The 27,817-nt window shown below is 47.2% G+C and overlaps 10 protein-coding genes across 10 annotated transcripts; 5 read left to right on the forward strand and 5 right to left on the reverse strand.

The window, feature by feature from the left end:
• Nucleotides 1-2,877: 2,877 nt before the first annotated feature.
• On the forward strand, nt 2,878-6,253 carry HO173_007096 (uncharacterized protein; the record flags this gene model as incomplete). The annotated part of the gene is made up of 2 exons (XM_037309001.1): nt 2,878-3,199; nt 3,252-6,253. The coding sequence occupies 2 exons, from the start codon at nt 2,878-2,880 to the stop codon at nt 6,251-6,253; spliced, it is 3,324 nt and encodes a 1,107-aa protein (XP_037163862.1).
• A 417-nt stretch (nt 6,254-6,670) lies between these two features.
• Nucleotides 6,671-7,297, forward strand: HO173_007097 (uncharacterized protein; the record flags this gene model as incomplete). Its single annotated transcript, XM_037309002.1, has 2 exons — nt 6,671-6,868; nt 6,926-7,297. The coding sequence occupies 2 exons, from the start codon at nt 6,671-6,673 to the stop codon at nt 7,295-7,297; spliced, it is 570 nt and encodes a 189-aa protein (XP_037163863.1).
• A 469-nt stretch (nt 7,298-7,766) lies between these two features.
• Nucleotides 7,767-9,529, forward strand: HO173_007098 (uncharacterized protein; the record flags this gene model as incomplete). The annotated part of the gene is made up of 3 exons (XM_037309003.1): nt 7,767-7,970; nt 8,031-9,271; nt 9,322-9,529. The coding sequence occupies 3 exons, from the start codon at nt 7,767-7,769 to the stop codon at nt 9,527-9,529; spliced, it is 1,653 nt and encodes a 550-aa protein (XP_037163864.1).
• Nucleotides 9,530-10,233: 704 nt separating this feature from the next.
• HO173_007099 (uncharacterized protein) lies at nt 10,234-13,293 on the forward strand (the record flags this gene model as incomplete). Its single annotated transcript, XM_037309004.1, has 3 exons — nt 10,234-10,511; nt 10,577-12,176; nt 12,232-13,293. 3 exons carry the CDS (start codon nt 10,234-10,236, stop codon nt 13,291-13,293), a joined length of 2,940 nt encoding a protein of 979 aa, XP_037163865.1.
• Nucleotides 13,294-14,120: 827 nt separating this feature from the next.
• Nucleotides 14,121-15,243, reverse strand: HO173_007100 (uncharacterized protein; the record flags this gene model as incomplete). The annotated part of the gene is made up of 3 exons (XM_037309005.1): nt 14,121-14,464; nt 14,515-14,637; nt 14,694-15,243. 3 exons carry the CDS (start codon nt 15,241-15,243, stop codon nt 14,121-14,123), a joined length of 1,017 nt encoding a protein of 338 aa, XP_037163866.1.
• Nucleotides 15,244-17,078: 1,835 nt separating this feature from the next.
• Nucleotides 17,079-19,555, reverse strand: HO173_007101 (uncharacterized protein; the record flags this gene model as incomplete). Its single annotated transcript, XM_037309006.1, has 4 exons — nt 17,079-19,190; nt 19,246-19,320; nt 19,371-19,402; nt 19,456-19,555. 4 exons carry the CDS (start codon nt 19,553-19,555, stop codon nt 17,079-17,081), a joined length of 2,319 nt encoding a protein of 772 aa, XP_037163867.1.
• A 294-nt stretch (nt 19,556-19,849) lies between these two features.
• Nucleotides 19,850-21,359, reverse strand: HO173_007102 (uncharacterized protein; the record flags this gene model as incomplete). Its single annotated transcript, XM_037309007.1, has 3 exons — nt 19,850-20,827; nt 20,886-21,066; nt 21,127-21,359. 3 exons carry the CDS (start codon nt 21,357-21,359, stop codon nt 19,850-19,852), a joined length of 1,392 nt encoding a protein of 463 aa, XP_037163868.1.
• A 138-nt stretch (nt 21,360-21,497) lies between these two features.
• HO173_007103 (uncharacterized protein) lies at nt 21,498-22,919 on the forward strand (the record flags this gene model as incomplete). The annotated part of the gene is made up of 4 exons (XM_037309008.1): nt 21,498-21,636; nt 21,698-21,840; nt 21,900-22,764; nt 22,819-22,919. The coding sequence occupies 4 exons, from the start codon at nt 21,498-21,500 to the stop codon at nt 22,917-22,919; spliced, it is 1,248 nt and encodes a 415-aa protein (XP_037163869.1).
• An 89-nt stretch (nt 22,920-23,008) lies between these two features.
• Nucleotides 23,009-25,549, reverse strand: HO173_007104 (uncharacterized protein; the record flags this gene model as incomplete). Its single annotated transcript, XM_037309009.1, has 1 exon — nt 23,009-25,549. The coding sequence occupies one exon, from the start codon at nt 25,547-25,549 to the stop codon at nt 23,009-23,011; it is 2,541 nt and encodes an 846-aa protein (XP_037163870.1).
• An 816-nt stretch (nt 25,550-26,365) lies between these two features.
• HO173_007105 (uncharacterized protein) lies at nt 26,366-27,754 on the reverse strand (the record flags this gene model as incomplete). Its single annotated transcript, XM_037309010.1, has 2 exons — nt 26,366-27,433; nt 27,491-27,754. The coding sequence occupies 2 exons, from the start codon at nt 27,752-27,754 to the stop codon at nt 26,366-26,368; spliced, it is 1,332 nt and encodes a 443-aa protein (XP_037163871.1).
• Nucleotides 27,755-27,817: the final 63 nt, after the last annotated feature.

The following is a 27,817-nucleotide window of genomic DNA, read 5'->3' on the forward strand; positions in this document are numbered from 1 at the left end:
TAATAACGCTAATAATAATAATATACTTTATAAAGATTTAATTATTTATCTTTTTATTTTTATAATAAATAACTCGCTTAATATTAAAGAATTTAAGTTTTTAAATTATTTATAATATATTTTTTATATAGTATATATTATTTAATTAATCTTAAAAGAACTTCTAGATAATATTAGAGTTATTTTAATAAATAAGAAATTTTAAAGAAGCTAAGATAATAAAGAAGATAAGAATTAAGTTTAAATAAGTATAATTAATCTATTAATAACTCTAATAAAAATATAATATTTCTTATTATTATTCTAATTATTATATTATTAATTATATTAAAATTTAAAAAATTATTATATATATTAATATTAGCGACTAGCGTAAAGAGATCTTTTTTATATTATAAACTAAACGACTTTAAGATAAAAATATTTTAATATTAGATAAATATTAATCTTTAAAAAAAAGTAATATTATTAAGAGACGCTCTTTTAAGCTCTTTTAGAATATTAAGACTTATTAAAATTTAACTTATTAGATATTAATTCGCGCTCTACTTCTTTATATTAATATTATATACTTTTTAAAAAATAGATTAACTATCTATTTAAGATTAAATAATAAAAAATAATTATAAATAAAAATTATAGTCTAGACGTCTAAATAATTTTTAATTAATTTCTAATAGATTTAATATTTAATTTAGCTTATTAGATTTTTTTATAAATTTATAAAATTAATAAATAGAGAAAAGAAGATTATAATTTACTACGTCTTTAATATTTATAATTATCTATTTAATTATATAGATAAAGAGCTTAGAAAATTAAGAAGAAAGAGAATTTCTTAGAAAAAAGAACTTTTTAAAGCTTTTAAAACGGCTCGCGAGAAATTAACTATCTATTATAATCGAACTTAATTAGATTTAAACTATCTATATAAATAAGTTACGCTTTTATATTTAAATTATAATAATATAAAATTAAAGAAATTAAATTAAAAGATTAATATTAGAAAGAAGTTATAGATAAAGATCTATTAAAAAGCGCTTAAAAGGATATTTTAAAATTATTAAAATATTAATATAAGTAGTTAATTATAAAGAGCTAAGCGAATAAATTAATTAAATAAAAATACGCTTAATTAAGCGATAAAATTTAAGATTAAGAATTTAGATAATAAGAATAAATATAATTAGCTTTAGTAATATAGATAAAATAATAAGTCTTCTAATTATTATTCTAATTATAATCTTATCTCTAATCTTTATAAAGCTTCTTTTAATAATCTAGCGAATCTTTTAATTCTAAAGTAATAAAAGAAATTAAAGTTTAAATACATTATAGTTCGCTAAAATAACTTATAATATTCTTTATTCTCTCGCGGAGGCTATTATATATAAGCGATACTTCTTAATAATTAAAAGATATTATAATACTTAAAAGTATTATTTATTAGCGATATTTTATACTCTAATAATAATTCTTTATATAAAGTATTAAGAAAATAAGTTTAAATAAGTTAGACTTAATTTTAAAGAAGATTTTAATATATCGAATTAGATTAAAAGAGCTAATAGTACTTTATATAAAAATTTAATTAATAATTATAATAATTATATTAATAAAGATAATAAGCTTATAAAAAGTACTTCGATAAGTTTAATATTTATAAATTTATTAAGATATATCGCTAATACTCTATAATATATAGAGAAATAATTAATAAGCTTATAATTAGAGAGAATTAGTAATAATAAATTTAATCTTAATAAAGAGATTTAAAATAACTTAAAAAGCGAATTTATTTATAAATAGTTAATAAGTTTAATTAGATAGAGATAGACTTAGAGATATTTAATAGAATTAAGATAGAGTAGAATAGAAGAGTAAATTAGAGTTTAAGAGAAGAATAAATATAAAGTTTATTAAGCTTATTTAACGCGTTAAGATAAATATATAAATAAAGATAATTATAGAATTTTATTCTTATAATATTTAAAGATTTAAAATTTAGAATATTCTTTTATATTATAATTTTAAGAAGAAGAATAGAGACGCTTATAGTTCTAATTATTATTCTAATTATTAATATTAATAAAAAGATAAATAGCTATATTAAATTACTCTTTATATTCCCTCTCTCTTAATAAAGAAGAATAAATATAAGCGACTCGAACGATGGACCGATGGCGTCCAAGTCGACACTAATCCACTATCCTCAAATAGTGTCAAGATAGACGCGCTCGAGTGAGATGGCCCTTTTGAAGCATTATCATTCCCTATTCTTGCGACGACGATGCTTTGACTCTTTCCATCTCTCGCGCTTCTATCTCGCCAATAATCAGATCTGCCTACTGGGCCTACCCTACAGTACTCTTCAGAAGAAACACCACGATATCCAGAACCGGCGCAAGCTGCCCCGGGAATCGCGTTCCTCTTCAGCATCTGTCCTCCGATCCGCAGGCCTCTGACCCCCTTGTCACCGCACTGGCGTGGGCACTGACATTTTTGGCCAATATCTTTTCCTATCTATTACGCTCTATACACACTCCCTCTCATACTGAATATACATTGTAACACCCTTCTCCCTTCTGCCTTCTCCCATTCGTCTAGATGCAAGCTTCAGGTATCATCGACCCATGCAATTTCCCCTGCTTAACAAAGAACGCCATCAGCTCTTGTTTTCCACCAGGGGTTATATCCGCACACCCAGGCAGTTGCTCGGGCGCCTTGTCTGTCATCTAGCCACCGGTGCCTACCATTGATATACATAAGGTCCTCCTCCGGGGGTTTAAACATGCGCTCGATATAGCACACCGCGAACACCACTCTGCTCAGCAACTTCTTGGCAAATCTTCAATTTATCTTTGAAAGCAGGCAGACATGAGTCCTCAATCGTCATCCAAGAATGCTCTCGTGTCTGTGAAAAGCGAAACCTCTTATCACAGTCCGCCTTCCTCCTTATCTGATGCTTCTCCACACGACAATGAGGCAGCAAGAGGTCGACGGCAAGATCGGAGCACCACTGCCAAAGCGGAGGATGATAGTGGCGAGGAGAAAGAAAATGAAGGTGAAGATGCCGGTGGAAAGCCTCGAAAAAGAAAGAGGAGCAGGAAGGGCCTGGAGAAAAATTTCCCATGCCCACACCAAGGCTGCGGTAAAAGCTATTCCAGAGCGGAACACCTGTACCGTCATCAGCTGAATCGTGAGTTTTCGCCTCTGCTACTGATTGTGTGCAATTGCTGACTGGAATACAGACACACCGAAAAAGATTTATACCTGCGATTTTCCTGGATGCGAGCGTAAATTCGTCCGGCAAGACCTGTGCACTAGGCATCGTGAGAGGCACACAGCACGTGGCTCGCATCTTCAACGGAAAGAAAACAATTCACATGATCGTGACGATCGAAATGCGCAAGCTATGGGTGTCGATGGCCCACGAGATCATCCAGATTCAAAGTACGGGCCGTCTGCGGGTCCTCATGCACCACCCACGAATAATCTTTCAACTGCTCCTCCATCATTCATCAAAGCTCATGAGATCCATACCATGTCTCCTCAATCTCCGTTGCCAGGAAGAATCACAGAGTCTTACCAACCAAACTCGAGCAGTACCAGCCCACCTGGTAGCGATTTGAAATCGCCACACTCTCTGGACACCGTTGCAAGCTCAGAATATAATCCCAAAATGTCGTCTTTGCAAAGGTCGAATAGTGATGACCACTACTACGCGGATGCGGCTGGAGGATATGATTCACGGGTGCTACGCAATGCGTCTGGCCCAACGTACGATTCAAGCCAGAGACATTCAAGCTTTGGTTCGTACAAATCGACATTGCCTCAGAAAAATATGTATCCAGACTCACGCATCTCTCGGCCCAATACCCACATAACGACGAATCCTGCAAATTATCGGCCCTCTCCAACTTCCACCTACAATGGCCACTCCGCTACTACTCCCATGGCCCAGTCTCAGATGCAGAATAACGTTGGTGGCGGTACATACCTATCACATCAGAATTTCCCCTCACTCCCGCCCTTGCCCCCACCTGTAATGTCTCCGATGTCCCAAATGTCCGCGCAAGGACCACCGTCGGGAGCTTACTCGACTGTCTCCACTCCACTAACACCGGTGGATACTGCCACAAGTTTTGAAATGTACGGAGGGTATGGCCTCGATCCGAACTTCTTGGATCAGAATGGAAACCCATTTTCGATGCCTCTTTTTGGCGGAGATGGCTACAGTCGCTCCCCTTTTGCAATGGCCGACGACTTCACAGCCTGGCTATTCAACGAGCCGCATCAGAATATCTCGTCGCCCGGGGGTCCTCGGCACGGCTCGATGTCCGTTGGGACTACTGCTTTTATGGATGACTCTGGCAGTACATCTCGTGGGACATATGGCACGATCAACGACTCTTTGAATGGTCCCGTGGGTCAAGCCATCCCGCAACAAAACCTCATGGCAGTGACAAGTATTCTGGACCCAGCCTTGCCGCAAATAGTTCTTTCGGAAGAGAAACGGAAAGATATACTGGATCTTATTGAGATGCGATTCACAGATCATGCGCCGGTTAAGAAGCAGACGGATGCTTTCCTTGACGGTGATCGTGACCTCGATGGTCATGTTCTAAGCCTACGCTCCATGCAGACTTACATTGGATCTTACTGGTACCATTTTCACCCGCAAATGCCAATCCTGCATAAGCCAACTTTCTCCGCGGACAAGACTCAAAACGTGTTGCTACTTGCGGTCATCGCAATCGGTGCGTCCTGTCTCGACAAAATGCACGGCCCCGACGTTACTCAGGCCGGGGCAGAGCTCTCCAACTTTCTAGCATGGCATTTGCGGGGGGAGATCTTCAAGCATGTGGATTTTCTACCGCCTGCAAAGCTGTGGGTTTTCCAGACTCTGCTGCTCCTGGAGGTGTATGAGAAAATGTATTCCACGCGCGTGCTCCATGAACGTGCGCACATTCACCATGGAACCACCCTCACCCTGATGAGACGGGGAAGCTCTCTTATAGGTCGGTCAGCGCTCGATTCACCACCAATGGTCAAAGACGATGGTCCTGGCTTAGCCTCAAGCAGTACCCAAGCTTCGACCTCACATACACCCGAGCAATGGTGGAATCATTGGGTCACTAATGAGGCGACTCGGAGGGTGGCCTTTGCCGCTTTCATCATCGACTCCATCCATGCCACCATGTTTGGACATTCGGCGACCATGGTTGCTCATGAAATGAAGCTGCAGCTTCCTTGCGATGAGACATTGTGGTCTGCCACCAGCAGTGCCGAGGTTGGGCGTATCGAAACCAATCTCCGGTCAAACGGTATCAAGCCTATGACTTTCTTTGATGGGCTAAAAAACACCTTGAAAAACAAGCCTGTGCGAACAAATTCGTTCGGACGCACAGCCATCATGGCTGGGTTGTTGAGCGTGAGCTGGCACATGAATCAACGTGATGTGCAAGTCCATCATCTCGGCGCCTTGAAAGCGTTAGGAGGCAAGGACATTTGGCGCGGACCTTTGACCAAAGCTTTTGATTCTTGGAAAAACGATTTCGATCAGAGTATTGGGAAGGATACGCTACCAGCGTCTGCCGCTTACCCATCCGGTAGGCTTGACGAGGAGAATATCTTCGAGAGCCGCACTGTCTTGCACCATCTTGCCCACATGGCAATGCATGTTGACGTCGTAAGCTGCCAGATCTTTGCAAAGGCTGGCCGGCTACTCGGTCGGACAACTCTACCGTCGGATTACGCAATAGCACAGAAGCGGATAAAAGAAAACTGGGCTCCAAGACCAAGTGCGCGACACGCGACGTTCTATGCCCTGAAGTTTCTGGCCCAGGTGCTGATGCCCGATACCGCGAGCTCGCATCGCAACCCGGCTCTGATGAGCAAGGAGAACCTCTCACCATATTCCGCCAGGGACGATTTTCTGCTCAACCGGCCATGGGTTCTCTACTTTGCCGCCCTCATTGTCTGGTCGTACGGTTATGCTTTGGACGGCCCCGTACGAGTCGTACCGAGCTTGTACACTCTAGAGCAACAAACGTACGATATGAGAGCGTTTTTAACCAGAGTGGGGGGGATTCAAGATCCTCGAGAACTCGAACAGATGAAGGACCGGAATGCTTGTCTCGGAATGCTATATGTGCTCCAGGCCATGTTTGAGAAATGCCGTTGGGAGTTGTTGCACGAGGCAGCAAAGTTGCTTGGGAATTGCATAAACATGCTGAGAGGATCTGGTTGAAAAGTACTCAGGAGATGGACGGAGCATTTTGAGAACGAGCGCACTTCACGATACCCCTAGGAGTATTTCTGGTGGATGACTTCCATTTGTTACGATGTAAATGTTTCAGAATATCACGAGACGTATGCAAGACGTTAAGCTCTAACGGAAATATATCAGTCTTAGCATTTCAGTCACCACACAGATTTGTGCCCACATGTGCAACTTATGGAGGAAGACGGACTATCGGGATCTGCTTTTACTTCGCTCAGAAATTGTTGTGAAATGTGTTTAAAATTACAGTTACGGTGGTTGGCTGCGTAGTTAAGTCTCTGAGTCGTAGAAATGTAGGTAGCCTTCCGTTCCGCCCTCGGCCCGTTGCTGAGCTCCCGAGTCTCGTCCCATATCACCTCCTTGCCCATCCATAAATTCCCAATCATGCCTCCGCAGCGCAATCGCAATGGGTTTGACGATTCCAGATCAGAAGCATCTAGTACAAGAGATAAACAACCCGCCTATACAGGCATCTCAAAAGGACGGCGAAATGGAACGTCGACGTTGGCAGGAAGTAATCTAAAAGATGTCACTAACGCCCAGACACCCACAAGTGGACAGCAAGGGGACGCCGTCGTGAGTGTAAGAACATGCGCATGGCTAGCGATCAAGTCATTATACTAATCTCGACTCCACTAGATCGACTGGCAGACTTTCGATACTTCTGTGCTACATGCCTATCGCCATGTGCATCGTCTCAACACTCCACCAGCCTTCATTTCGTCCTATAACCAGAGGATGCTTACAAGACCGGGCATTGGACAGCATTCACCTACAATGGCACGGCATCGTGCGCGCCGACGTACTGGTAAAGCCGTTCTGGCGCTCGCGGTAAGGAAGGACTTCAACGCTGCCATAGTCCTTGAGTCTGAACTCATCTCTTCTTTTTTGTATGTTGTTCAAAACCAGGGTAACATTACAAGCGCTTACTGGAATTCATGCCCCAAGTTGTTAACAGTCTCCGCAGACAAGAATTTCCGTATGCGATTCGAGCCGTCGCAGGCCAAATAGGGCAGAAGGGGTGAGGAATGTCAACACTACCGATTGAAATGCTCAACAAGTCACTCTTCTTGGGGACCTCGAGTTATGGTGGTAGTTGACGTTGACCTTGCATGGAAGTACAGCACAGGCTTTTGCTTTTATGAGTCAAATATCAGAGCGCGTCAAATCCCGTGTGCGGGGGCCGCAGAGACCACTCTCAAATATAGATGCTTGTTTTAAATATCTTATCGGAGAGGCCCCGTAGAGTGCTGGTAGAGCTGGTGTGAGAAGTATTATTACTTCCCTCGTTCACCAAATTATAAGTTGGCTCCTATCGGGGAAATGAAGGTCCGACCGTGAAATATTTTCTTCGACAGCGAGACTCAGAAAAAAACCAGCTACTGCAGCAATACGGAACACCGTTGTTGGACCAAATTGGTTTTCGAAGACAACTTCAGTTGCCGCTAATCTCAGGCCTATCGAGGTGGTCTGGAGTAGGATGAGTGGCATCGCGCAAAGCTTGTCCCCCAGGGCAGCAATCCATATACATTCATTGCGCTCGTCAACGCCCTGCCAGAGACAATGTACGATTCGAAAGGCACCAAGAAGAACGCTCTATGATATAAGATACAGTACACTAGGTCATGCAGCATGTTTTCCCCGGGCGAGGCGAAAGCCACAGCTCACCACCTGCGGTCAAAGGGTAGGGCCGTGATTCCTTAAATGAAATAATCCTCTGTGTACCGGTTCTGACGTTGCTTAGTCCTTCCATGCAAGCTCTATCAGAAATGCAACTAAGAATCCGTATACTGTACTAGGCGTGGATAAGAATGCATCGTCATCTGACATTAAGAAGGCGTATTACTCCTTGGCCAAAAAGTACCACCCTGACACGAACAAAGGTGCAGGAGCAAAAGACCGCTTCGCGGAATCCCAGACAGCCTACGAGATGCTTTCCGATCCGAAAAAGAAAGAGGCTTGGGATCAATATGGGGCTGCAGCTTTCGATCAGGGTGCAGGATTTGACCCAAGCGGGGCTGCTGGCTCTGGTGGAGGACCATTTGGTGGAACTGCTGGCCCTGGTGGGTTTGGTGGCTTCTCTTCTGGGGGTTTCGGAGCCGACATCAATTTCGAGGACCTTTTTGGCGCGTTCACAGGAGGAGGCCGAAGGGGCAGAGGTTCACGGCAGTCCCCACTTCAAGAGGAAGTCCTTGTTGGACAAAACATCGAGGTGCAGACGAACATATCCTTCATGGATGCAGCAAAGGGAACGAGTAAGGATATCCTCATCACACCTCTCGTACAGTGCAGGACATGTTCTGGTGCAGGGTTGAAGAAGGGGCAAACACGATCGCCTTGCAAAAAGTGTGGTGGGACGGGGACACGGGTACATTTCATGCAAGCAGGCTTTCAAATGGCGAGCACCTGCGAGACTTGTGGTGGCCAGGGAGTGATGATACCAAAGGGTGGAGAGTGCGGCTCTTGCAGTGGGAACGGAGTAGTGAGAGAGCGGAAAACAGTCAACATCGATGTACCGGGCGGTGTAGAAGACGGCATGCGAATTCGTGTCTCCGGAGAAGGCGACGCTCCGCCTACTGGTACAGCTGCGAATCCGAACGCCCAGTCTACGAGAGGAGATCTTTATGTTTTCATCAGGGTCGCTGCGGACTCGAAGTTCAGTCGCTCTGGCGCAGATGTACTCTATACGGCATCCATCCCACTCACAACGGCTGTACTTGGCGGTGAAATCAGTGTCCCAACATTGGAAGGAGAGGTGAAGCTCAAGGTAGCGACCGGTACCGGAACTGGTGACAAAATCACTCTGAGTGGAATGGGGATGCCTCGACTTGGAGGGCGGCGTAATGCACTGGGAGACTTACGTGTGGAATACAAGGTCTCAATGCCTAGGTATCTAACATCGAACCAGCGGACGATTTTGGAGATGCTTGCAGACGAGCTTGAGGACAAGAGTGCCAAACGAGTGATGAACGTTGGGAGGGCTAAGTACTAAATCGTGTCTATGCCTAAGCATATTCAGGCTGACTTGTCGACAGTGATCCGCCATCCACTACGAAAGATGCATCAAAATCCTCGGCATCTGCTGAGTCCCACAAGAACGAAGGGTTTCTGAAAGCTGCGTGGAATAGGCTGACACAGCAGCACGATAATCTACCGCCAGAAGAAGCGGCTCGCGATTCAAAGGCCGCAAACAAAGCTCAAGAAGAGGAGCCCAAGAAAGCATCGGGATCAGGATCGGGGTGATTGAGTGTAGCTCACAGCCTGCGAATTCTTTTTTCTTTCTTAATCCTACGATGTATGCATGTTCTGGCACATAGCGATGGTGTAGGCGCACGTTCAGGGTTCTTGTTAGGCATTTCTGCACAGGTTAGAGATGTACATTAGATCCAGACACCCTCCACATGCACAAGATCAAAGATTCTATTACGAATGTCCAGGTACAAAAGCTTTGGGATGTTGTGGGCGCATAATGTTGTGGCGTTGGCAAGGAAGAAACGGCTCCGCTGAGTGCGCTAGCGGAGCTGTCAATGTATTGGTTCTCAGCAGACGACACTGGTGATTACATTTCTAGAGTTACTTATCCCGCAATCGAGTCTCTCACACATAAGCGCTTCCACGAAAACTGATATGCATCAAACCTACCCTGTGAATCGTACAGAGTGAGTCGTGACTCAATACTGACGGCACTCATGCTCCGTACCACACGGCTCCTGGCTCGAAGAACTTGAATTTCACTTTTTACTCCGCATCGATGATACACATACTGCGCATAATCGATACCGTTCCAAAGACTTGGATGGAACAAAACAAGCCTTGCACACTGGAGGGTCTCCATCGTAGCCAATACACATTTGCCGCCGTTACTTGATGAACTGTCCCTCGAAGCAATCGTTTCAAGCTGGGCAGGCGATGTGTATGTGAGAACTGCGGTCACATAGTTCTCCAAGATGTTGCAGCCTCCGATGATCTCGAGCCCGCTAAAGCAGACGAATGAAATAGACTGGATTTACCCCCTAAAAAATTACATCAGGCAGACGTACGGCGATGACCCTGAGAGGTATGCAGAGGAGTGCAATACCCTCAATAGATTGCGACAAGACATGCGAGGAGCAGGCAAAGATAGCACAGCTGGAAGAGATCTTCTATATCGCTACTACGGTCAGCTGGAGTTGCTAGACCTTAGGTTTCCGGTCGATGAGAATCACATCAAGATTTCGTTTACATGGTATGTGCTGCACGACTCGCAAACATTGACCCACACACAATTGCTGATCGCGTGGGATTCTCTAGGTTTGATGCCTTCACGCATAAGCCTACTGCTCAGTACTCACTTGCGTATGAAAAAGCATCCATCATATTCAACATTTCTGCGGTGCTCTCGTGTCATGCTGCCTACCAAAATCGCTCCGACGAGACTGGGCAGAAAACGGCATATCACTCATTCCAGGCAGCTGCTGGGATGTTTACCTACATCAACGAGAACTTCTTACATGCGCCATCTACAGACCTGAGTCGAGAGACAGTCAAGACTCTGATTGCCATAATGCTGGCACAAGGTCAAGAGGTATTCCTTGAGAAGCAAATAGCTGATGGAAGAAAGGTTGGCCTGCTTGCTAAACTTGCAAGCCAAGCAGCGTCTCTGTATGCCCAAGCTGCCGAGGGCGTCCAAGACAATGTATCTCGGGGAGTGTTTGATAAGCTTTGGCTACATCTTACTCAAGTGAAAGCAAACTACTTGTCGTCTATCGCTCAGTACTACCAAGCACTTGCCGATGACGACGCTAATTCTCATGGCATCGCTATTTCTCGACTTCAGATTGCAGAAACCGAAGGCAAGGACGCGGCTCGAATCGCTATTTCATTTCCATCCACAGTGTCCGCTGCCTCGAATCTTGGCTCAGAGACCGGGTCAAGTCTCGTAGAGATGACCAAAAAGCATCTAGCGAACGTCCAGGAAAGGTTAGCAATTTGCAACAAGGACAATGACTTTATCTATCACCAGACAGTGCCTGCCGAAGCTGCCTTAAGCGGAATACCAAAACTGCAAGCAGCAAAGGCAATACCCGTGAGTGATCTATACCAAGGACAGGATATCCAACGCATTATAGGCCCCGATATCTTTCAAAAGATCGTCCCAATGTCCGTTACCGAGTCAGCAAGTCTGTACGATGAAGAAAAAGCAAAGTTAGTCCGTGCTGAGGCAGAAAACGTGGAGACTGCCAACGGAGAGATGGCCGCCAGTCTTGATTACCTGAAGCTCCCCGGAAGTCTCAACGTTTTGAAGGGGGGTATGGATCAGGAGACGAGTTTAGATGAGGGATTTCGGACTTGGTGTGAGGAGCTCGCAGGCCACGAGCCTTTCGGAAGCGCATTCGATCAACTTCAAAGAGAAAGATCTAGCGTATTGAGTACGCTGGAGAGATGTACCAAACAACTAGACATGGAGGAAAGTATCTGTGAGAAAATGAGATCCAAATATGGTGGAGATTGGACGCAACAGCCAAGCTCCAAGCTGACCTCAACGCTTCGCAGCGATATAATGAGCTATAGAGGTGCGGTCGAAGAAGCGAGTGGTAGCGACTCGCAATTACTTCATACTTCGCGGCAATATGAATCGGATTTTGACGAAATGCGCTCAGCTGGCGAACTTGATGAGGCTGATGTGCTGTATCAGCGCGCTTTGCTCAGTGTAGGGGCAAATCGCGGTAAGAGCAGGAATGGTGTTGGTAGTCCAATGACACCAAACAGAGAAGGAAACCTCCTTGACGACGATTTCGGCGAAGGGGGTCTTAGCGTCATGGACCAGATTGCCAAAGTTGAAGATCTGTTAAGAAAGCTGGACTTGATCAGACGGGACAGGACACAGGTGCTCAAAGACCTCAAGGAAAAGGTTGGAATCCCTTGAATCCCCCAACTCAAATAAGGCTAATTGACGTTCTTTGAAGGCCCATAACGATGATATATCTAACGTACTTATTCTGAACAAAAAATCGATATCCAATCATGAGAACCAGCTTTTCCAGTCTGAGCTCGAGAAATATAGACCTCATCAAAATAGGTTACTGCAGGCAACTCACAAGCAGACGGCGTTGATGAAAGAATTGACAAAGACTTACGGTATCCTTCTTCAAGACAAGCGGGTCAAGTCAGAACAGGCAAAATACGAGGCCTTCACTAGACAACGCAACTCTGTCCTGACAAAGTACAAGAAAGTATTTCAAGCTTTCAATGACCTAGTCCAGGGACTGATGAGCGCGCAAAGCTTCTACTCCGAGATAAAGCAAACCGCAGAGAGTCTCGAAAAGAACATCGAGCAGTATGTCAACAATCGCCGTACAGAGGGCGCAAATTTGCTCAATGGAATCGAACAAGAGAAGGGAAGCAATGCTGGAAGCCAGGCGGACCGAGAGCGAGATAGGTTGCGCGAGCTCATGGAGCGAATGTCGGTCGATCCATCATCCTCGTCACCAACAAAGTCTAGCTTATCACGTCCGAGCCCATCGTCAAGGCCATCGCAGTCCAAAGACTTATACGCCTCCAAATCTCCAGTCATATCGTCAACATTCTACTCGAAGAAAGCTTCAAATTACGGAAATGGCAATGTATCCGTGAAGTCACCAGTGTCTACGGCTTCCTATCAGGGTTTTGCGCAGCACACGCCAGATGTCAGTCACCAGCATCTAAACACCAGGGATACATTGCCTTCTTCTTCCGATCCCTATAACCCGATGGTGTATCCATATCAATCGCCTGCGTCTTCGCCTCCTTCTCAGCCGGCTCAAAGTCACCCACAGTACCCGCCGCAGCAAAATCAGTACCTTCCTCATGGCTATGTACCACCCCCTCCTCCACCTGGGCCCCCACCAGCTTCGCAAGGGAACTTTGGCATTCCTGGTTATCCCTATCCATCCGGCGCTGGCGCCTACGCTCACCATGTGCCTCCTCGGCAAAGCAGCACTACCCAACCGCAGGCTGATCCCTGGTCAGAGCTCAATGCTTGGAAGTGATGATAAGCAGTCACTAATCGGGCAGGGTCCTACGCAGGCAGGCCGAATTGATGTGATAGAAAACGATAGCGCATTATCCACAGTCAATCAAAAATTGTAATCTCATATGATAGCTGATGACATTGACCGAGGAGGTGGGCAGTCCGCCGCAACCGCATCAGGGCAGGCAAACATCACCTCACTATGTATGAATTGGAATCCGTGCACTTTGACTGAGGGATCCCATTTGGCTCAGGGCCCCTGTCTAATTCCACGTCAATCACCTTCTGTCTCACTTCTCAGACAGCGATGGTCCAAACATTGCACCTCAGCATATCTGAGACGTTCGGAAACAGGCGCCAATGAGTGGCGATAACCGGCACGCGCTGTCGAAGCTGCGATTGCCGAAACTTGGGGTAGAGCCGCAGAGACTACAAACCCTGTGTGGCCTGTGTCACGATTCACGACGCAACCATGCGCATCGAAGAAACCTTCGCTTTCTTCGCCGGTGTTTGGTCTGGCAAGTCTAGAGGTGCATCTGCATGAGTATGATCTGTGTCCCCAGAGCAAAGGCGATAGCCTATCACAGCATGGATAGCCTCATATGAGATGATGAACGACAAGATAGTTAGATGATGCGCAACAGGTTTGATTTTCAGAACCGGACAATATAACTGTACAGTTCAGAAAACATGCTTTTGAATGACAGAATATTAACACGAAGCTGTAGTTATGCCGCTGCCACGACTAGTTTGCGAACATCAAGACCAAAGTTCTTCGCGCCGTCCATCTCATTTTCGGGCTGACAACGCGCGCAGGACAGCACGGAGAAAACGCCAATACAATGTTCAAGCCGGGTAACGTTCCTTCTGCTTGACACGCTCGCTAAAGGGAGTGATCAAGTGGCTAATGTCTCCTACGGGGATCTGGAATGGAAAGTCGACAGAAGCGAGCATTTGAGCAAAGAAGATCCACCAGCCTGCCAAAGTTGCGAGGAACCCAAAGGCGCCGGCTGCAACCTGCAATCGCTCTGCCATTTCCGTGTGTCCCAATGCGGTGTGCCAGTATGCGCCAGTTAGGATAACGAAAGTAAGAAGCAGTCCGAGGAAGATGGCCACGAAGACGAGGTTTGTCCGAAGTGCGCAGATGAGGTAGATCAGACTCAGGAGACCCATGAAGAGGAGGAAGAAGCCTATATCACAACCAATTAGTATGGAAGCGGCGATCCTGGGGCTAACTTACCAAAGCTCGCGTGGAATCCGGGGCTGGTGAGTCCTTGTGCGGGCTGATTTGGATCGGCCGCATAAGCTCCATAGGCGTTGAATGATGGTGTCAGTGTCGAGCCAAGCGTGAACCAAAAACCCCCTTTCATTCCAGAGATTAGCTGCCCGAGATGCATCGTTCGCATGAGAAGGACTCACCAAACGAACAGAAGACCACAAACGAGAACGTGTTTCCAAGGAAGAATTCGAGAATACCCCCAAGGCTCATCAGAAAACCTCCAATGAAGTAGTAGGCGCCAACAGTGGCAATGCCATCTCCGCCGGCGCCCCTCCAGCCCATGAGCTCGCACGAAAGCGGGCTGAGGCTAAGCAAGAAGCCTAGGAGTGCCAACGGCGTGGGGTTCGCGAATGTGTTCCGGAGCTCGCCTTTGACGGCGTTTTGCGGATTGAGGTATATCTTCTCAAACAACTCCGGACTAATAGTGACCGAGTTCGCGGTACGGATCTTGTTGATAGCTTCGTCGGAGGGGACATCTCTGCCTAGATGGTAGGGTGACGTGGGCGAGTTGTTCACATAGTTTGGGCGGGCTGACTCTTCGGACACATTGTGCCGGGAAGGAAAGGATGGGTTGAAGTTCTTCTCGTGGTCTTCGGTCTTTCGGTGACGATTATCTCGGTGGAAGGCAAGATATGTATCCATTTGGCCGACTATCGAGTGATTCTTCGAGCAGAGGTAGAAGGTTGACATGGGAGGCTCGGAAACTCTTGATACGAAGAGAGAACGGATGTTTGGCTTTAGGGCGTATGAGTGGTGGTAAAAAGGAGATTTTTCGGTATGGGAAGAAGGTACAAGTCAATTAGAATATATAATTCTAGAAAATCTTTGCACACTTGCTGATTGGAGGAGGAGAGGTGACATTGAGAGGAGAATTTGAGAGATTCTACATGCGCACAGGTTTCAGATTTTGTCCTATCTCCAGCATACCCTGGCGTGCATCAGCACATTGGCCTCTTGCACATGGTCAATGGATGCTGAAGACGGTCATAGCTTGATTAGCGTCCTTGGGGGTATGGGGTAATGGGGTAAATAAACATGGGGCCAACTCTTCTTGCGATATATGCACATGCTCATCATCTGGGGAAGACCGTGCGCAAGCTCTTCCGGCAGTGTAAATGGTCAGTAATAGCTTAGTAGGACGTTGACAAGACTTATGCGCCGCCATTCGCCATTCGCCATTTGCCGTTCGCAAGATCAAACGTGGAGCACATCTGTCATGCTGCATTATGCCGTGTCTCGTTTGGGCCACTCTTAGCTTGGTGAAAATTTTGATATACGTTGAGGAAAGTTTTCTACCATGATTCATGACTCTTTTCTTCGCGCCAGACGGTCTAACAGCTTTCTACTGCTCCTCTGCACGCACTGTGCCTTCTGGCGCTTAAGCGCACACCTCAGAAGATCTGGCGCATGTATAGAACTTAGTTATCCTGGATCACAAGGCGCCGCGAGCCAGAACAAGATGCTCATAGAGATGAGACGGATATCCATATGATAACGGTTCCTGATCCGAAGACGCACCCTGCACAATTCTTCCGTCTTTCAAGCGCCGAATCAGCATTGTGCCGAAGCCGCTGGCTTGAAGGACCTCAAATCATTTGAGGTGCTGGAATCGAACAACCCAATAAGCTCAAATGCATCCTCGTTTGCGATGCAACAGATTAATTTCGCACAGATCGCATCAGGCCAACGAATTCTCTAGGACAGCATCTAACAGGAACAAGTACCAAGAGAAAAGAGGAGGAGGGATGGTCGGCAATATGAACGCTTCCTGATTAGGAGTAGACCAGATTTGCTGTAGCCAGGAGCCTCATCATACTTTGCAATGACGCTGCGACTGCGGGTGCTTCTGTTGTTTTCGGGACGAAGCTGTCTCGATGCTTGTAGTAGTTGGTGTCGCAGGTAACGGCCGACAGCGGAACTCGAATGGCCCCAAGAGCACGAGACAGCCGAACTTAGCCAGTGCGGTTACTGACTTTGTGTGGTATGATATCCATGTTGTCCCTTCAGCAGGTCACTTACCGAGAGCAACTCCATATTTTGATCCCAGACATCGTTCCATCAACTTTGAACATGCTGCAGGGTTATTGTCATTTCTCCTCTAAAAGATCAAAGGTGTCACTAATCTCGTAGATTTGTTGGCGCAATGTTATCGGCTCGAAAAGAAGCTCTGACTCCTCCATGAGAACCCACTGAAAGCAGCAGTCTAAATCTCATCTAAGTACTACTTAGTAAAGGCCCGATAGGTAATCCAGCAAGATCTGGACAGCACCAAATTAGCCAAAACTGTCGCCAAAAACCACCTTTGAGGTGATAAGGCGAGCGGTAAGCAGGCGTCCTGCGAAGAAGCTTGCTGCAGTAGCACATTCACTAAGAGACCATCAAAGCAAAGATTTCTTGGTACAAATGAAATGAACCACATATTCCCTCGGTCAATAAACCTTGAGGCAGAGCATGGACGCTAGGTACCAGGACAGGTGAAATTTTCGGAGAAGATATTTCATAGCTCAGTATGAGTTGACGGCAATCTACCACTCCAAAGGTTCTTCAAGCAGCTCTCCTCTGTTGGTCTTTGGTACCGGTGCAGCCTCCACCTTGACAGGACCATTCCTATTACTTCTTTTCAGATAGCCACTCCCATCGAGCCAGGGCGTATCAATCGATCGCCTGTCTTCGAAACTCCTGATCTTGTCATCCATTTGCATGGTCAAGCCAATGTCATCAAGACCATTAACCAAACAGTGTTTCCGGAATTCTTCAACTTCGAAGTCAGCCAGCTTGTTTCCCGAAGCATCATTGACTCGTTGATTTGGAAGATCGACTTCAATCTCACGGCCTGCCTTGGCCTCTTCAGCAATCTTGAGTAGGGTATTTTGGTCCGGGATAGCCAGCGGTAGCATGCCGTTTTTGAAGGTATTGTTGAAAAATATGTCAGCGTATGAGGGAGCGATAATGCATGTGACTCCGAAATCAAGCAATGCCCATGGCGCATGCTCACGAGAACTACCACAGCCAAAGTTTGGTCCTGTAACCACAAGTATCTTGGCATGCCTGTACGGTTCCTTATTTAAGACAAAGTCAGGTTTCTCGGTACCATCTTCATTGAAACGGAGAGCGTAGAAAAGAGCCGTCCCAAGACCGGTGCGCTTTATCGTCTTCAAGAATTGCTTGGGGATTATCGCGTCTGTGTCAACGTTCGACCGCTCCATGGGCACCGCTATGCCCCTTACTGTACTGAATTTTGGCTGGCCCCCTGAGGAACTTGCAGTGGCGCTATTGGCATGAGGCTGGCTGTGCTCTGGTAAATCGAGTAGACGCTCCAGATCGTCGTCGGTATCAGTGTCAGAGACTTCAGGGCCAAGCTGCACCTTCGGATGAGCCTTTGCTGGTGAAACGTTCTCGTCTACTAATTTTCGAACATCTGCTAATTTGCCTACAATTGCGGCAGCGGCCGCCATGACTGGTGACATGAGATGGGTCCTGCCGCCAGCACCCTGGCGGCCCTCAAAGTTTCGGTTTGAGGTGCTTGCACAACGTTCCTTTGGGGAGAGGATATCTGGGTTCATGCCCAGACACATAGAACAGCCGGCTTCCCGCCATTCGAACCCGGCATCAATGAATGTTTTATCGAGACCCTCAGACTCAGCTTGCTTCTTCACAAGACCAGAGCCAGGGACAACCATGGCCCTTTTGATGTTTAGCGCAATCTTTTTGCCATCAACGATGCGAGCAGCGGCTCGAAGATCCTCGATCCTCGAGTTAGTACAAGAGCCGATGAATACCTTATCGATTTCTATATTCTCCATGGGTGTGCCAGGCGTTAACCCCATGTATTCGAGCGCACGTCTTGCACTGTCCCTTGCTGGTTCCGTGGGAAAGTCATCAGTGTTCGGCACGACGCCGGTGATAGGAACAACATCTTGTGGCGAAGTTCCCCAAGATACCGTCGGAATGATCTCCTTAGCATCGATAAAAACGTCTTCATCAAAAGTCGCGCCTTCGTCGGTCTTGAGACTTGACCAGTATTTGACGGCCTTCATCCATTCCTGGCTGTCAAATTTTGGCGCCAATGGCCTTCCCTGCAGATATTTGAATGTAGTCTCGTCTGGCGCTATCATTCCGGCTCTTGCCCCTGCTTCAATGGACATATTGCAAATTGACATTCTAGCCTCCATGCTCAACCCTCGTATAGCTGATCCGCAGTACTCGATGACTGCACCAGTTCCACCTGCAGTGCCAATTACACCGATGGCGTGAAGAATTATGTCCTTGCTACTGACCCCTGGTGGTATCGCACCGTCCACTCGTATCCTCATGTTCTTACTTCGCTTCGTAATCAGCGTCTGTGTCGCGAGTACATGTTCAACTTCGCTGGTGCCGATACCGAAAGCCAAGGCTCCAAAGGCTCCATGTGTAGATGTATGGCTGTCACCACAGACTACAGTGGTCCCGGGCAGAGTGAAGCCTTGCTCTGGGCCTATAATATGTACAATGCCCTGGCGCTTGTCGCCCAAGCCGAAGTAGGTTAAGCCAAACGCCTTGACGTTCTCTTCCAGGGTGAGGCATTGTGTGCGGGAGTCAGCCTCCTCGACGAATTGTCCCACGTTCTTGAAGTTCTTGCGGGGCGTAGTGGGCACATTCTGTAGGCTGTTACTAATCTAATCGAGACGGAAACAAGATGTCCCACATCCTCACATGATCAGTAGTGGCCAGAGTACAATCTGGTCTCCGCACATTTCGCTTGGCGTTCCTCAATCCCTCAAACGCTTGCTTTGGGCTCGATCAGTCTCCACTTGGCAGCATGAGTTTGCAATACTCACCGGTGATGTGACTTCATGGACGAGATGTCTATCTGCGTAGAACTTCAGTACATGAAGAAAACCTTGTTTGCGAGAATCCTCATACCGATATATAATAGAATTGTTCCATCATCTCGCTCATGAACGATGTGGTCCTGAAAAACCTTGTCGTAAAGTGTTCGGGGTTTTCTGTCTGCAGAAGGCATGTTTCAGGGGTCTGGTACGCAGCTTCAACTATTTCAATTTGGGCGGTGCGGCCACTCAAAGAATACAATAGGGTACATTATGGAAGAGAGAGTAAAGTAGTTACTGTACGACGGGGAGAAAAGTGCCTCCGACATCGGTGCGGTAACCGGCTAAAGCTATCTGCTGATTGGCTGCGTAGTTTCTGCGCTTAGTAAGTCGGTCTCCTGTCCTCCAGGTCGGAAGTTGACTTGACGCGATTCGGTACCTGATAAGATATTTTACAGCGTCATGCTACGACCTATCGTCAAGCTCATCTATTCCCTATTATCCTGTCTAAATACCCATAGAGCGAGCTCATGTCGTACAAATAGGCCTAAAATACCACACAATGCCTGCATAACAAGAAGTTCAATTGCAAGACGGTCTTCCCTCTTGGGACCAAACCAGACAAGCCAAATGTTTAGTAAAGTCAAATTGGTAGACTCGACAATCTCTCCCTCACTGTTCTTTTCCAGTTTAAGTAAGGGTACGGGAAAATTGGCGAGCAGGCTCATCAGCAGAACCACAGGCTTGGACGGCGGGTGTTGCCATTGCGTCATTGACGGTTCTAAGAGGCCGCTTCGCGCGTTGAATCGGGGCAGACGATGTCTTGGACAAGGTATGAGCCGGAACAGCTGTGGTGCAGAGTAGATGAAGTTGATGATTTGTGGTATGAATAGAAGGAGAACCGTCTTGCTGAAATGTCCAAGGATGCCCACAATGGCGAAGACCATGCCCGCGAAATAGCAGTATGTGTCACCCACGAATACCTTTGCTGGATACCAGTTGTGCCACCAGAGAGCCATCGAAACTCCCATGAATGGCAAAAGCAAATACATTGAGAACAGGTGAGGATCGGTCGCTGGGTGAGGATTCGGAGTACTCGGAGCTGCGTAGAGAGATAGGACGTCGTTGGCGAGCAAGAGGCACCCGATGACTAACGATTGAGAAACCTCGATGCCATTGATGCCAGCCAGAATGTTGATGCTGTTCGGGCAGAATATGGCAATTGCAGCCATGTAAGCATAATACAGCCAGCCCAGATTTACCATCTTGCCCAGGTACTGCTCCAGTTGCACCGGTACCACGACATTCGTGACGCCGTAATCGACAAAATAGACGACTAACATAGGAATCGAAGCAAAGGCTGGTATGAAGAGCTTATGTCGCCACCGAATGTCGAACAAATCGTCGCCGATGCCTAATAGAACAACAGATTGTAGGGACAAGATTGCAGATAGATACGTTGCCAACTAGAAGAGGGGTAGAGTCAGTCATCTCGAGCTCTGGAATGTTGCGCTATTCTCTGACCTTGTTATGTGGAAAGCGATGCAAACTCCGACCCGTCTCGACAAACTGGTGTTCAATGACGAGTTCTTTATTGCCTCCGCCTGAAGTGGCGGCCACAATATCTTTGTAAAATGGAAAAGGTATGAAAATAATTATCGTGAGAAGATGGACTACAGCGCATACAGCCCCCATAGTCTCCGGGCTATGATCAAATAATTAGCACCGTAAAAAGGCACAAAAAGATATCTACCAGCCTATGTACATTTCGATCTGGTTGAGCTTTGACATGTCTCGGCCCTTTAGATTCACTTTCATGAAAACGTCTCCGAGCCATCGAATCAGGCTGAAGGTGAGAGCGAATGCTAGACCGCTAAATGCCAACGAGGCGATTAGAGGCTCGCCATCGCCATGGAACGTGTTGATTAGGATGCCAACACAGGCCGCAGAGAGTGTCAAAAGGCTCCATGCCTCTGGCCCAGATAAGGTGGTAGTCATGGCAATTCAAAAGACAATCATTTTTTTATTTCCAAGATGTTGCAGTACAGGCCAAAAATAATAATCGGTCGTCATAAGCGCGATAGCCGCAGCCAGGAGACATTGCTCCGAGTAAAGGACTTTAATTAATTAGGTACTATGTTCTGGATGACAGCGGCACTGTGCGTAATCCAAGTTTGGTTTGAAAAGCCTGATATGGGTGAAAATAGCGATGTAAATGACATCGAAGGGAGGAAGAACGGATTTCAGAGCTTTGAGCATGCGGCCGCCGATATAGGTACTCAATACGTAATACGTTTTATGTATTTCTTTTGGATACTGTTGCTAAACCTCCCTAGTGCTTGCAGCGAGCTTCAATTCTTCTGGCACACGGATAGTCCTGTGCTCGGCAGATCACAAAATCAGGGTGTACAATATAGACGAAGATAACGAGTATTTCTTAGTAGACCAATGGCGTGGTCATGATGCCGAGGTGCTGGATGCAAGTATAGCCCTTCTACTGCCGTGGAGATGCGTTGCTAAGAGGTTTGTAATCTGAAGGTCCAATGGCTTGCATCCAGCTTGGGACAGTTCTTTGCAACTATTGGCGGCGACAACAAGTTCAAACTATGGCGAGAGGACCCATCGCAAGCATTCAAGAGTGGACGACGCTTCAGGTGCATCTTCTCGCAGTCGCCGCTCAACCATGTCTCCTATGTTTCCTTTGGCTCTAAGACTATCAGACATGATCTTTTCCTCTCTCTAATTACCCACGATGGACTACTTTCCCTTTTGGAGCCCGCAGATCCCGAATCGTTGAGCTCATGGAACGTAATCGACAACATCTATCCCTTCGGGCAGCACCATCGAGGCACCGAGGCTAGATTCAGATTATCTTTCCACCAAGGCGAGGGCCCCAGTACCAACGCAGTTTTCGCAGGTTTGGACCCGAATGCAATTTCACTCGCTGTCTCCGCGATCGAACACATAAAAATATATCGCGCCGTTAAGTCTGGTGAGCCTTCGGAAAGTAATTACCTATTTTACGAAATGATCGAGATACAGACCGATGCCACAATCAATGAAATAGCCTGGGCACCGGGATGCCTTCATCCGTACGATATAATTGCTGCGGCCTGTAATGACGGTACAATTCGTATTTTCGAAGTCAACACACCACATGAAGTTGATGCATCGTTAAGGACCCCGGCCGTTAAAGCATACAAACCCAATGGACCGCGAAGAGCGTTACCAGCGACTATGCGTAATGCGCCCTCTGGTATAGGTGCTGGTTTAGCAGACATGTCTCGCAATGCACCTCCACGCGAGGTCATGAATAGCTTGAACATCAAGCATGAGTGGAAACAAGCCGCATTACTGTCGCATGATGAGGCACCTGTCTGGAGGATAAGATGGATATACGACGGTAATTACAAGCATTTGTGAATATGTTGTATTCGTTGTCTGACCTCCTACGTAGGCAGTGCTTTGGCTTCGACAGGCGATGACGGGAAGGTCCACTTATGGAAGCAGAGCTTAAGTGGCGACTACGTTGACTTTGCAGAGACCGAGCCAGTGTGAAGGACGAAGTGGACGAGTGATGATACTATTCTCCCCATTGCTAGAGGCTCATAGCCCCTGAGGAAGCGAGAGCGAGGGTGTTCGCTTCCCTAGCCGACAATACACCATCCAATGATCACAAGGATCGTCTGCACGGGATGCCAGACGCAGTACAGCACTTTATTTACAAAGACAAGCATTCTTGTCACTACCATGAATAAATTCAGAAGCACCAGCAAGTATGCGGCGGCAAGGGCAAGATCTTTCATCGCTCTAAAATGATCCTGTGTTGTTGCATTTGCCGTTCTCAAGGTGGTCAAGGCAGGCGAAGCATGATGCAGTGTCCTCATGACATGGCAAATCATCTGGTGAAGAAGTTGCTGGACAAAGCCCAGTTTAGATGAAAGTTCGACGCAAGCTTCTGCGGCGTAAAACCACCACTTCATGTCTGCTGCTTTCCTCAAAATTGATCGTCTATGCGCCAGAGTGTCCTCCTGCATCAAGGCCGTCAGGTTTGGATGTTCACCTTCCGGCTCGGCCTCAGCCCATTGTCCAGCAAACCATGCCCTGCTATCACCGCCAATAGCAAGCTCTGCGGGTAGGGTTGCCTGCGCCTTGTCGTCAGCAACATATTGAAGCTTCACTCCTGGTACCGCTCTAGATTCGTTACCAAGGTGGCCGTATATAGGGGTGCATCCATCGCCACTTTGGTCCCGCTGAATGCGCTCTCGAGCAACATTTGCACGTCCGATACTTAGTCCTTGAGTCAATTGCGTGGGGTTTGCTAGGTTTTTCGGCCAGTTCTCGCCCGGTGGTTGCCTGAGACAGTCTGCGGGCATCGGTTCCTTCCTCTGATATTTTGTTTCTGCTTGGTCTCTTGCGGAAACGGCCTTCTCTGTGGGTCTGATTGCTCGGCTCCTTGCTGTCATCAAGCCTGAAGTTTGGAAACTGTCCACTGAGTTGGTGCTGGGGTAGGATTGTTTGTTTCTGGGTGCACTTGCTTGACGGTAGCCATCCAGAGGCATCTCGCACCCGGGAGAAAGGTAATTCACTCTCGGAACGACGCTGCTCTCTTCTTGCCTCTGCATTTTCGGCCTCTGTCCCCACCTTGGCCCCTTTGTTGAAGTGGTAATGAAAGTGGTGGTGCACACATCCTTTACAGCTTGCCTTTGTTGTTCTAAAGGCTTCAGCCTTGCCGGCAATCGCTGCGTTGGGCGACGGTAGGAAGACGTTCCTAGGTTGGCGAAATGGCTGGGATGTAGAAATTGCAAGCGGGGGAGGTATTGGTTCAAGGTCAGAGAAGCCGGTGGAGGATCTGACAGCGTTGGGGATGGGCTTGGTTCTGATTCGTTTGGAAGGCACTGGTGTGCTTGCCCAGTAATCAGAGAAGACTGGGATTGGGTAGCGCTCGCTGTCTGGCTGCACGTCGTTTGGGACTCTCGGCCTAAAAAAGGATCCGTCTTTCTCATGGCGTTGCTGATGTCTGTGTGGGATTCAAACGACGACCCTTTTGGTGTGTTGCTTGGAGTGATAATCCTGACCCTTTGCCGCTTCATGATGTCTTTCCTCGGCGTTGGTAGAGAAGATTCTCGGCTGTTTGCGTTAATGATGACCGTGTCACCGGAACCACTCTTGCGAACCACACCGCTTCCGACCTCCTTTCTTTGGATCTTGTGCAATTTGGTAGGGGGTGTGCTAGGTCCTTCCGGCGTCCATTGTCTGGGGGATGGTAATGTATCAGGGTCAAGCATGGCAATACTCCCTCCTCCACGTCTGTATGCCCGAGCAATCCCCTCTTGGTATTTTTTGATCTGCCCATCCGTCATATTCTGTGGGTCGTGGTTATCCACACCGGGCATCTCAACCAGCAATCGATCTCCCAACTGTTTTATAGAAACTGTTCGACCAGTCTTGTCGCTCATACTCTGAGCAATGGGGCTCAAGAGCGGACTCTCCACCAGACTCCATCCAAGGCTGTCCTGCTTCCACTTCTCACTGCGGGTCTTTCTCCTCGGCGAAGGACTGGCTGGTCTGACTTTACCCACAGCAATGTAGTCACCCCCAAGGCACTCCTCGCTGCTATCACTAACAACAAACGGACTCACAAGTCCGGTCCTAGGGTTGGCTCCACGCTCCACCAATTGATCATCTCTGCTCACAGTCCTCATGCTCCCTCGCCTGGCCCCAGGACGATTGCTTCCTCTCTTGATCCTTTGTTCGTCTTTCCGCTCTTGCCTGAATTGACTCGAAGCTTTTACTTCGTCTCTAATTGTATCAGTCTTGTATTGCTCAGTCCCTTCCGCAAAATGTGCTTGTTTGCACTCGCCAAGTAGACCTCTGACAGGCACCGGTTTCCGCTTGGCCTTCTGCCTGGGAGCTTGGATGTCTGGTCCTGCGTTCTGGACCCTCGACTTGGCTCGCTTGTCATTAGTGTCAAGGTAGCCGAAGACTCTGGCTGTGGCATCGATACTCCATATTACAGGGGCGATCTCGTAAGGCTCGACAGGTGAGGAAGGCTGAGGAGGCTTCTTGCGGAAGAGGTTGAATGTCGCGATTGACGGAAATGAGGATGGATTTTCTCTTTTCTTATGCCTAGAAGTGCATAAGGGAGCCGCTCTAACAGAAGTGTTTGGAGTAGGGGGGGACGACATTGTTTGGGTGGAAACGCCACTGCATTCCTCAATGCTCAGGGATAGTCGCTTAAGTATAATGGATTAGGATGAGGGCAAAACATATACGGTGAAGCATTCATAAGACTGAACTGCAAAAATTCGATGGGTTGATGATGTAGCTATCTCTTCATAATTCTTTCATTCGATAGATGGAAAGAGCCACTGGTTGACCACACATTTCCTCGCTATCGTCATTTCTCCGCCATGGCTATTCTACGCACGAAATATCGAAGATTCTCTTCCCAGATCTGCCTTACTGTTCCTGAGCCCTACAAATCGAGTCAGCAATACATTCTGGGTCGCGACGAGCTCTTACACCCTCTGACCGTCCAGCTTGCTGATCGCATTAAAGGCCCGAATTTGAGTCATGGATTTTTGCTCATCTTGACTGACTTGAGCAGAAGGGCGAAATTACTGTGAAAACACACTCTGACATAAGATGGAAAATTTTCGCGAAAGAATACGATACCCGCTTCCGAACGCATCTGGCAGGTGCTATCACACCGGACTGGAGAGCTTGAGATGACACTGAGTTCCCAAGTGCGGATTTCAAAGCTATGCTGGTACAGGGCTGAGGCGTCCAAGGGTATTACGATAGATAAGCTATACCAAACGCTTATAGTTACATTTGTCATGCTGGTCTAATTCGTTTGTGCGCACTTCAGATTCGGTGTCGAGAACTTGAGCATGTTTTGAGCTGAATCGGTTATTTTTGGGTGACGTGGTGGTTTGAAGCTAGACTCATCGTGAAGGTCACCACGGAGAGTACTGCCACAATTTCCAGTTTTTTGCAACTTAGAACCTCCTGCTCTCTCCTCTTGGTCCAGTCCCTTGCAAATGGCCCCATCGCTGTCCGTTCGGCATTGGAGCAAGACTACTTCGTTTCAACGGACTACCCTCCCTCTTCGCGGGACTCAGGCTTCTTTCCCGCTGGCCTTGCGGACCAACAAAACTTGTAGACGCTGACTTGCGAAGTGGCGAGTTTGCATGAGAGAAAACTCCTAAGCTCCCACCGTCTCCAGTACCAGCAGCTCTGAATTGGGGCTGTCGCATGGCGGTCTGTGGACGTATGGGCGATGATGAATCCCGGAGATGAGCCGGAGTCTGCGCAGATGGTGCTGTACTTGCTGAGATACCTCCTGACGGCATCGCTCGCCAAGCAGAGCCATCAAGATCTACATGTTTGGCGTAATTGGGGTTCGGTCGAGTGTGAAAACCTCTATTTATGATGAACGTAGGCGCGTAAACATCCACAGAATCATCTTCATCCGCGTATTGTGGCATGCCATCAGTGGACGTTCCCGAATTACAGTATTGAGTCCCAACATTCCGCATCTGGGGCTGAGTGCGCGGATGAACGTATTTAGTGTCGTACTCATTCATGACCTCCTTATGTATGACAGATGCATCTTTCGACTGCTGCGAGAAGCTTGATTGAAGGAGCAGCATTTGCGCAGACAGTAGGCCTGCAAGCACCATTGTTGTTATAACAGTGGTGCTCGGTCTAGGATCGGAAACTGCAGTTGGTAGGAAAAGCCAATACACCAAGATATGTCCGGGACTGAACAAACAAAACATTCGAAGGGAAATTGGAGTCGGGTCCCAGACTGCAATTTCCCAGACGTCTCTTGTGGCATCCGGATGTGATCGAGCTTCTGCATTCTCGCCGGCAAGTATGTTCGATAAAAAGCGTAGAGGAGATGAAGCCATAGGGGAGGAGTCTACATGGACACGGTGAGCAGACGGCGTGCTCGGCGGAGCGTCCACAGAGCTTTCGAAAAGTCTGTAATGCCGTCGGCGATTGAAAGTATAGGCGGCGTTCACGAAGGACAGTAGGGAGAGGAGATGGACAAGGAAGGCTGCCTGTTACAATCCCACTTAGATGACTGTTGTTTGATCTGCTGTGGGACGGAGACTTACAAACCAGGCCAACCAGGGTGTATAAGCTACCTCGTCTCCGAAGACATCATCCCCATTATTCCTAGCGCTGTATGCAGTGTTTGCTCTTGCAATCAGGAACACCACGTTTAACAGAAAGCCGATAGGATTAGCCCACTCCTTCTTCCACTGATCCCAGTCGTTCGAATCCAATTCCTCGGAGAGCCAAAGTAGGAAGTCGAGCGGGTTCAGATAGGCTTTGATACGTTCTACCAGCGGCCGTCGCCGAATGAGTCGTGGTGCCATACTCGACGTTTCTCTGATCACAAGGAAGAGCGTAAACGGCAATCTTTAGTCCTCAACATTGAT

Source organism: Letharia columbiana (assembly GCF_014066305.1).
Source record: "Letharia columbiana isolate WasteWater2 chromosome Unknown Sc0000023_s0, whole genome shotgun sequence".
In the NCBI taxonomy this organism is placed as follows: domain Eukaryota; kingdom Fungi; phylum Ascomycota; class Lecanoromycetes; order Lecanorales; family Parmeliaceae; genus Letharia; species Letharia columbiana.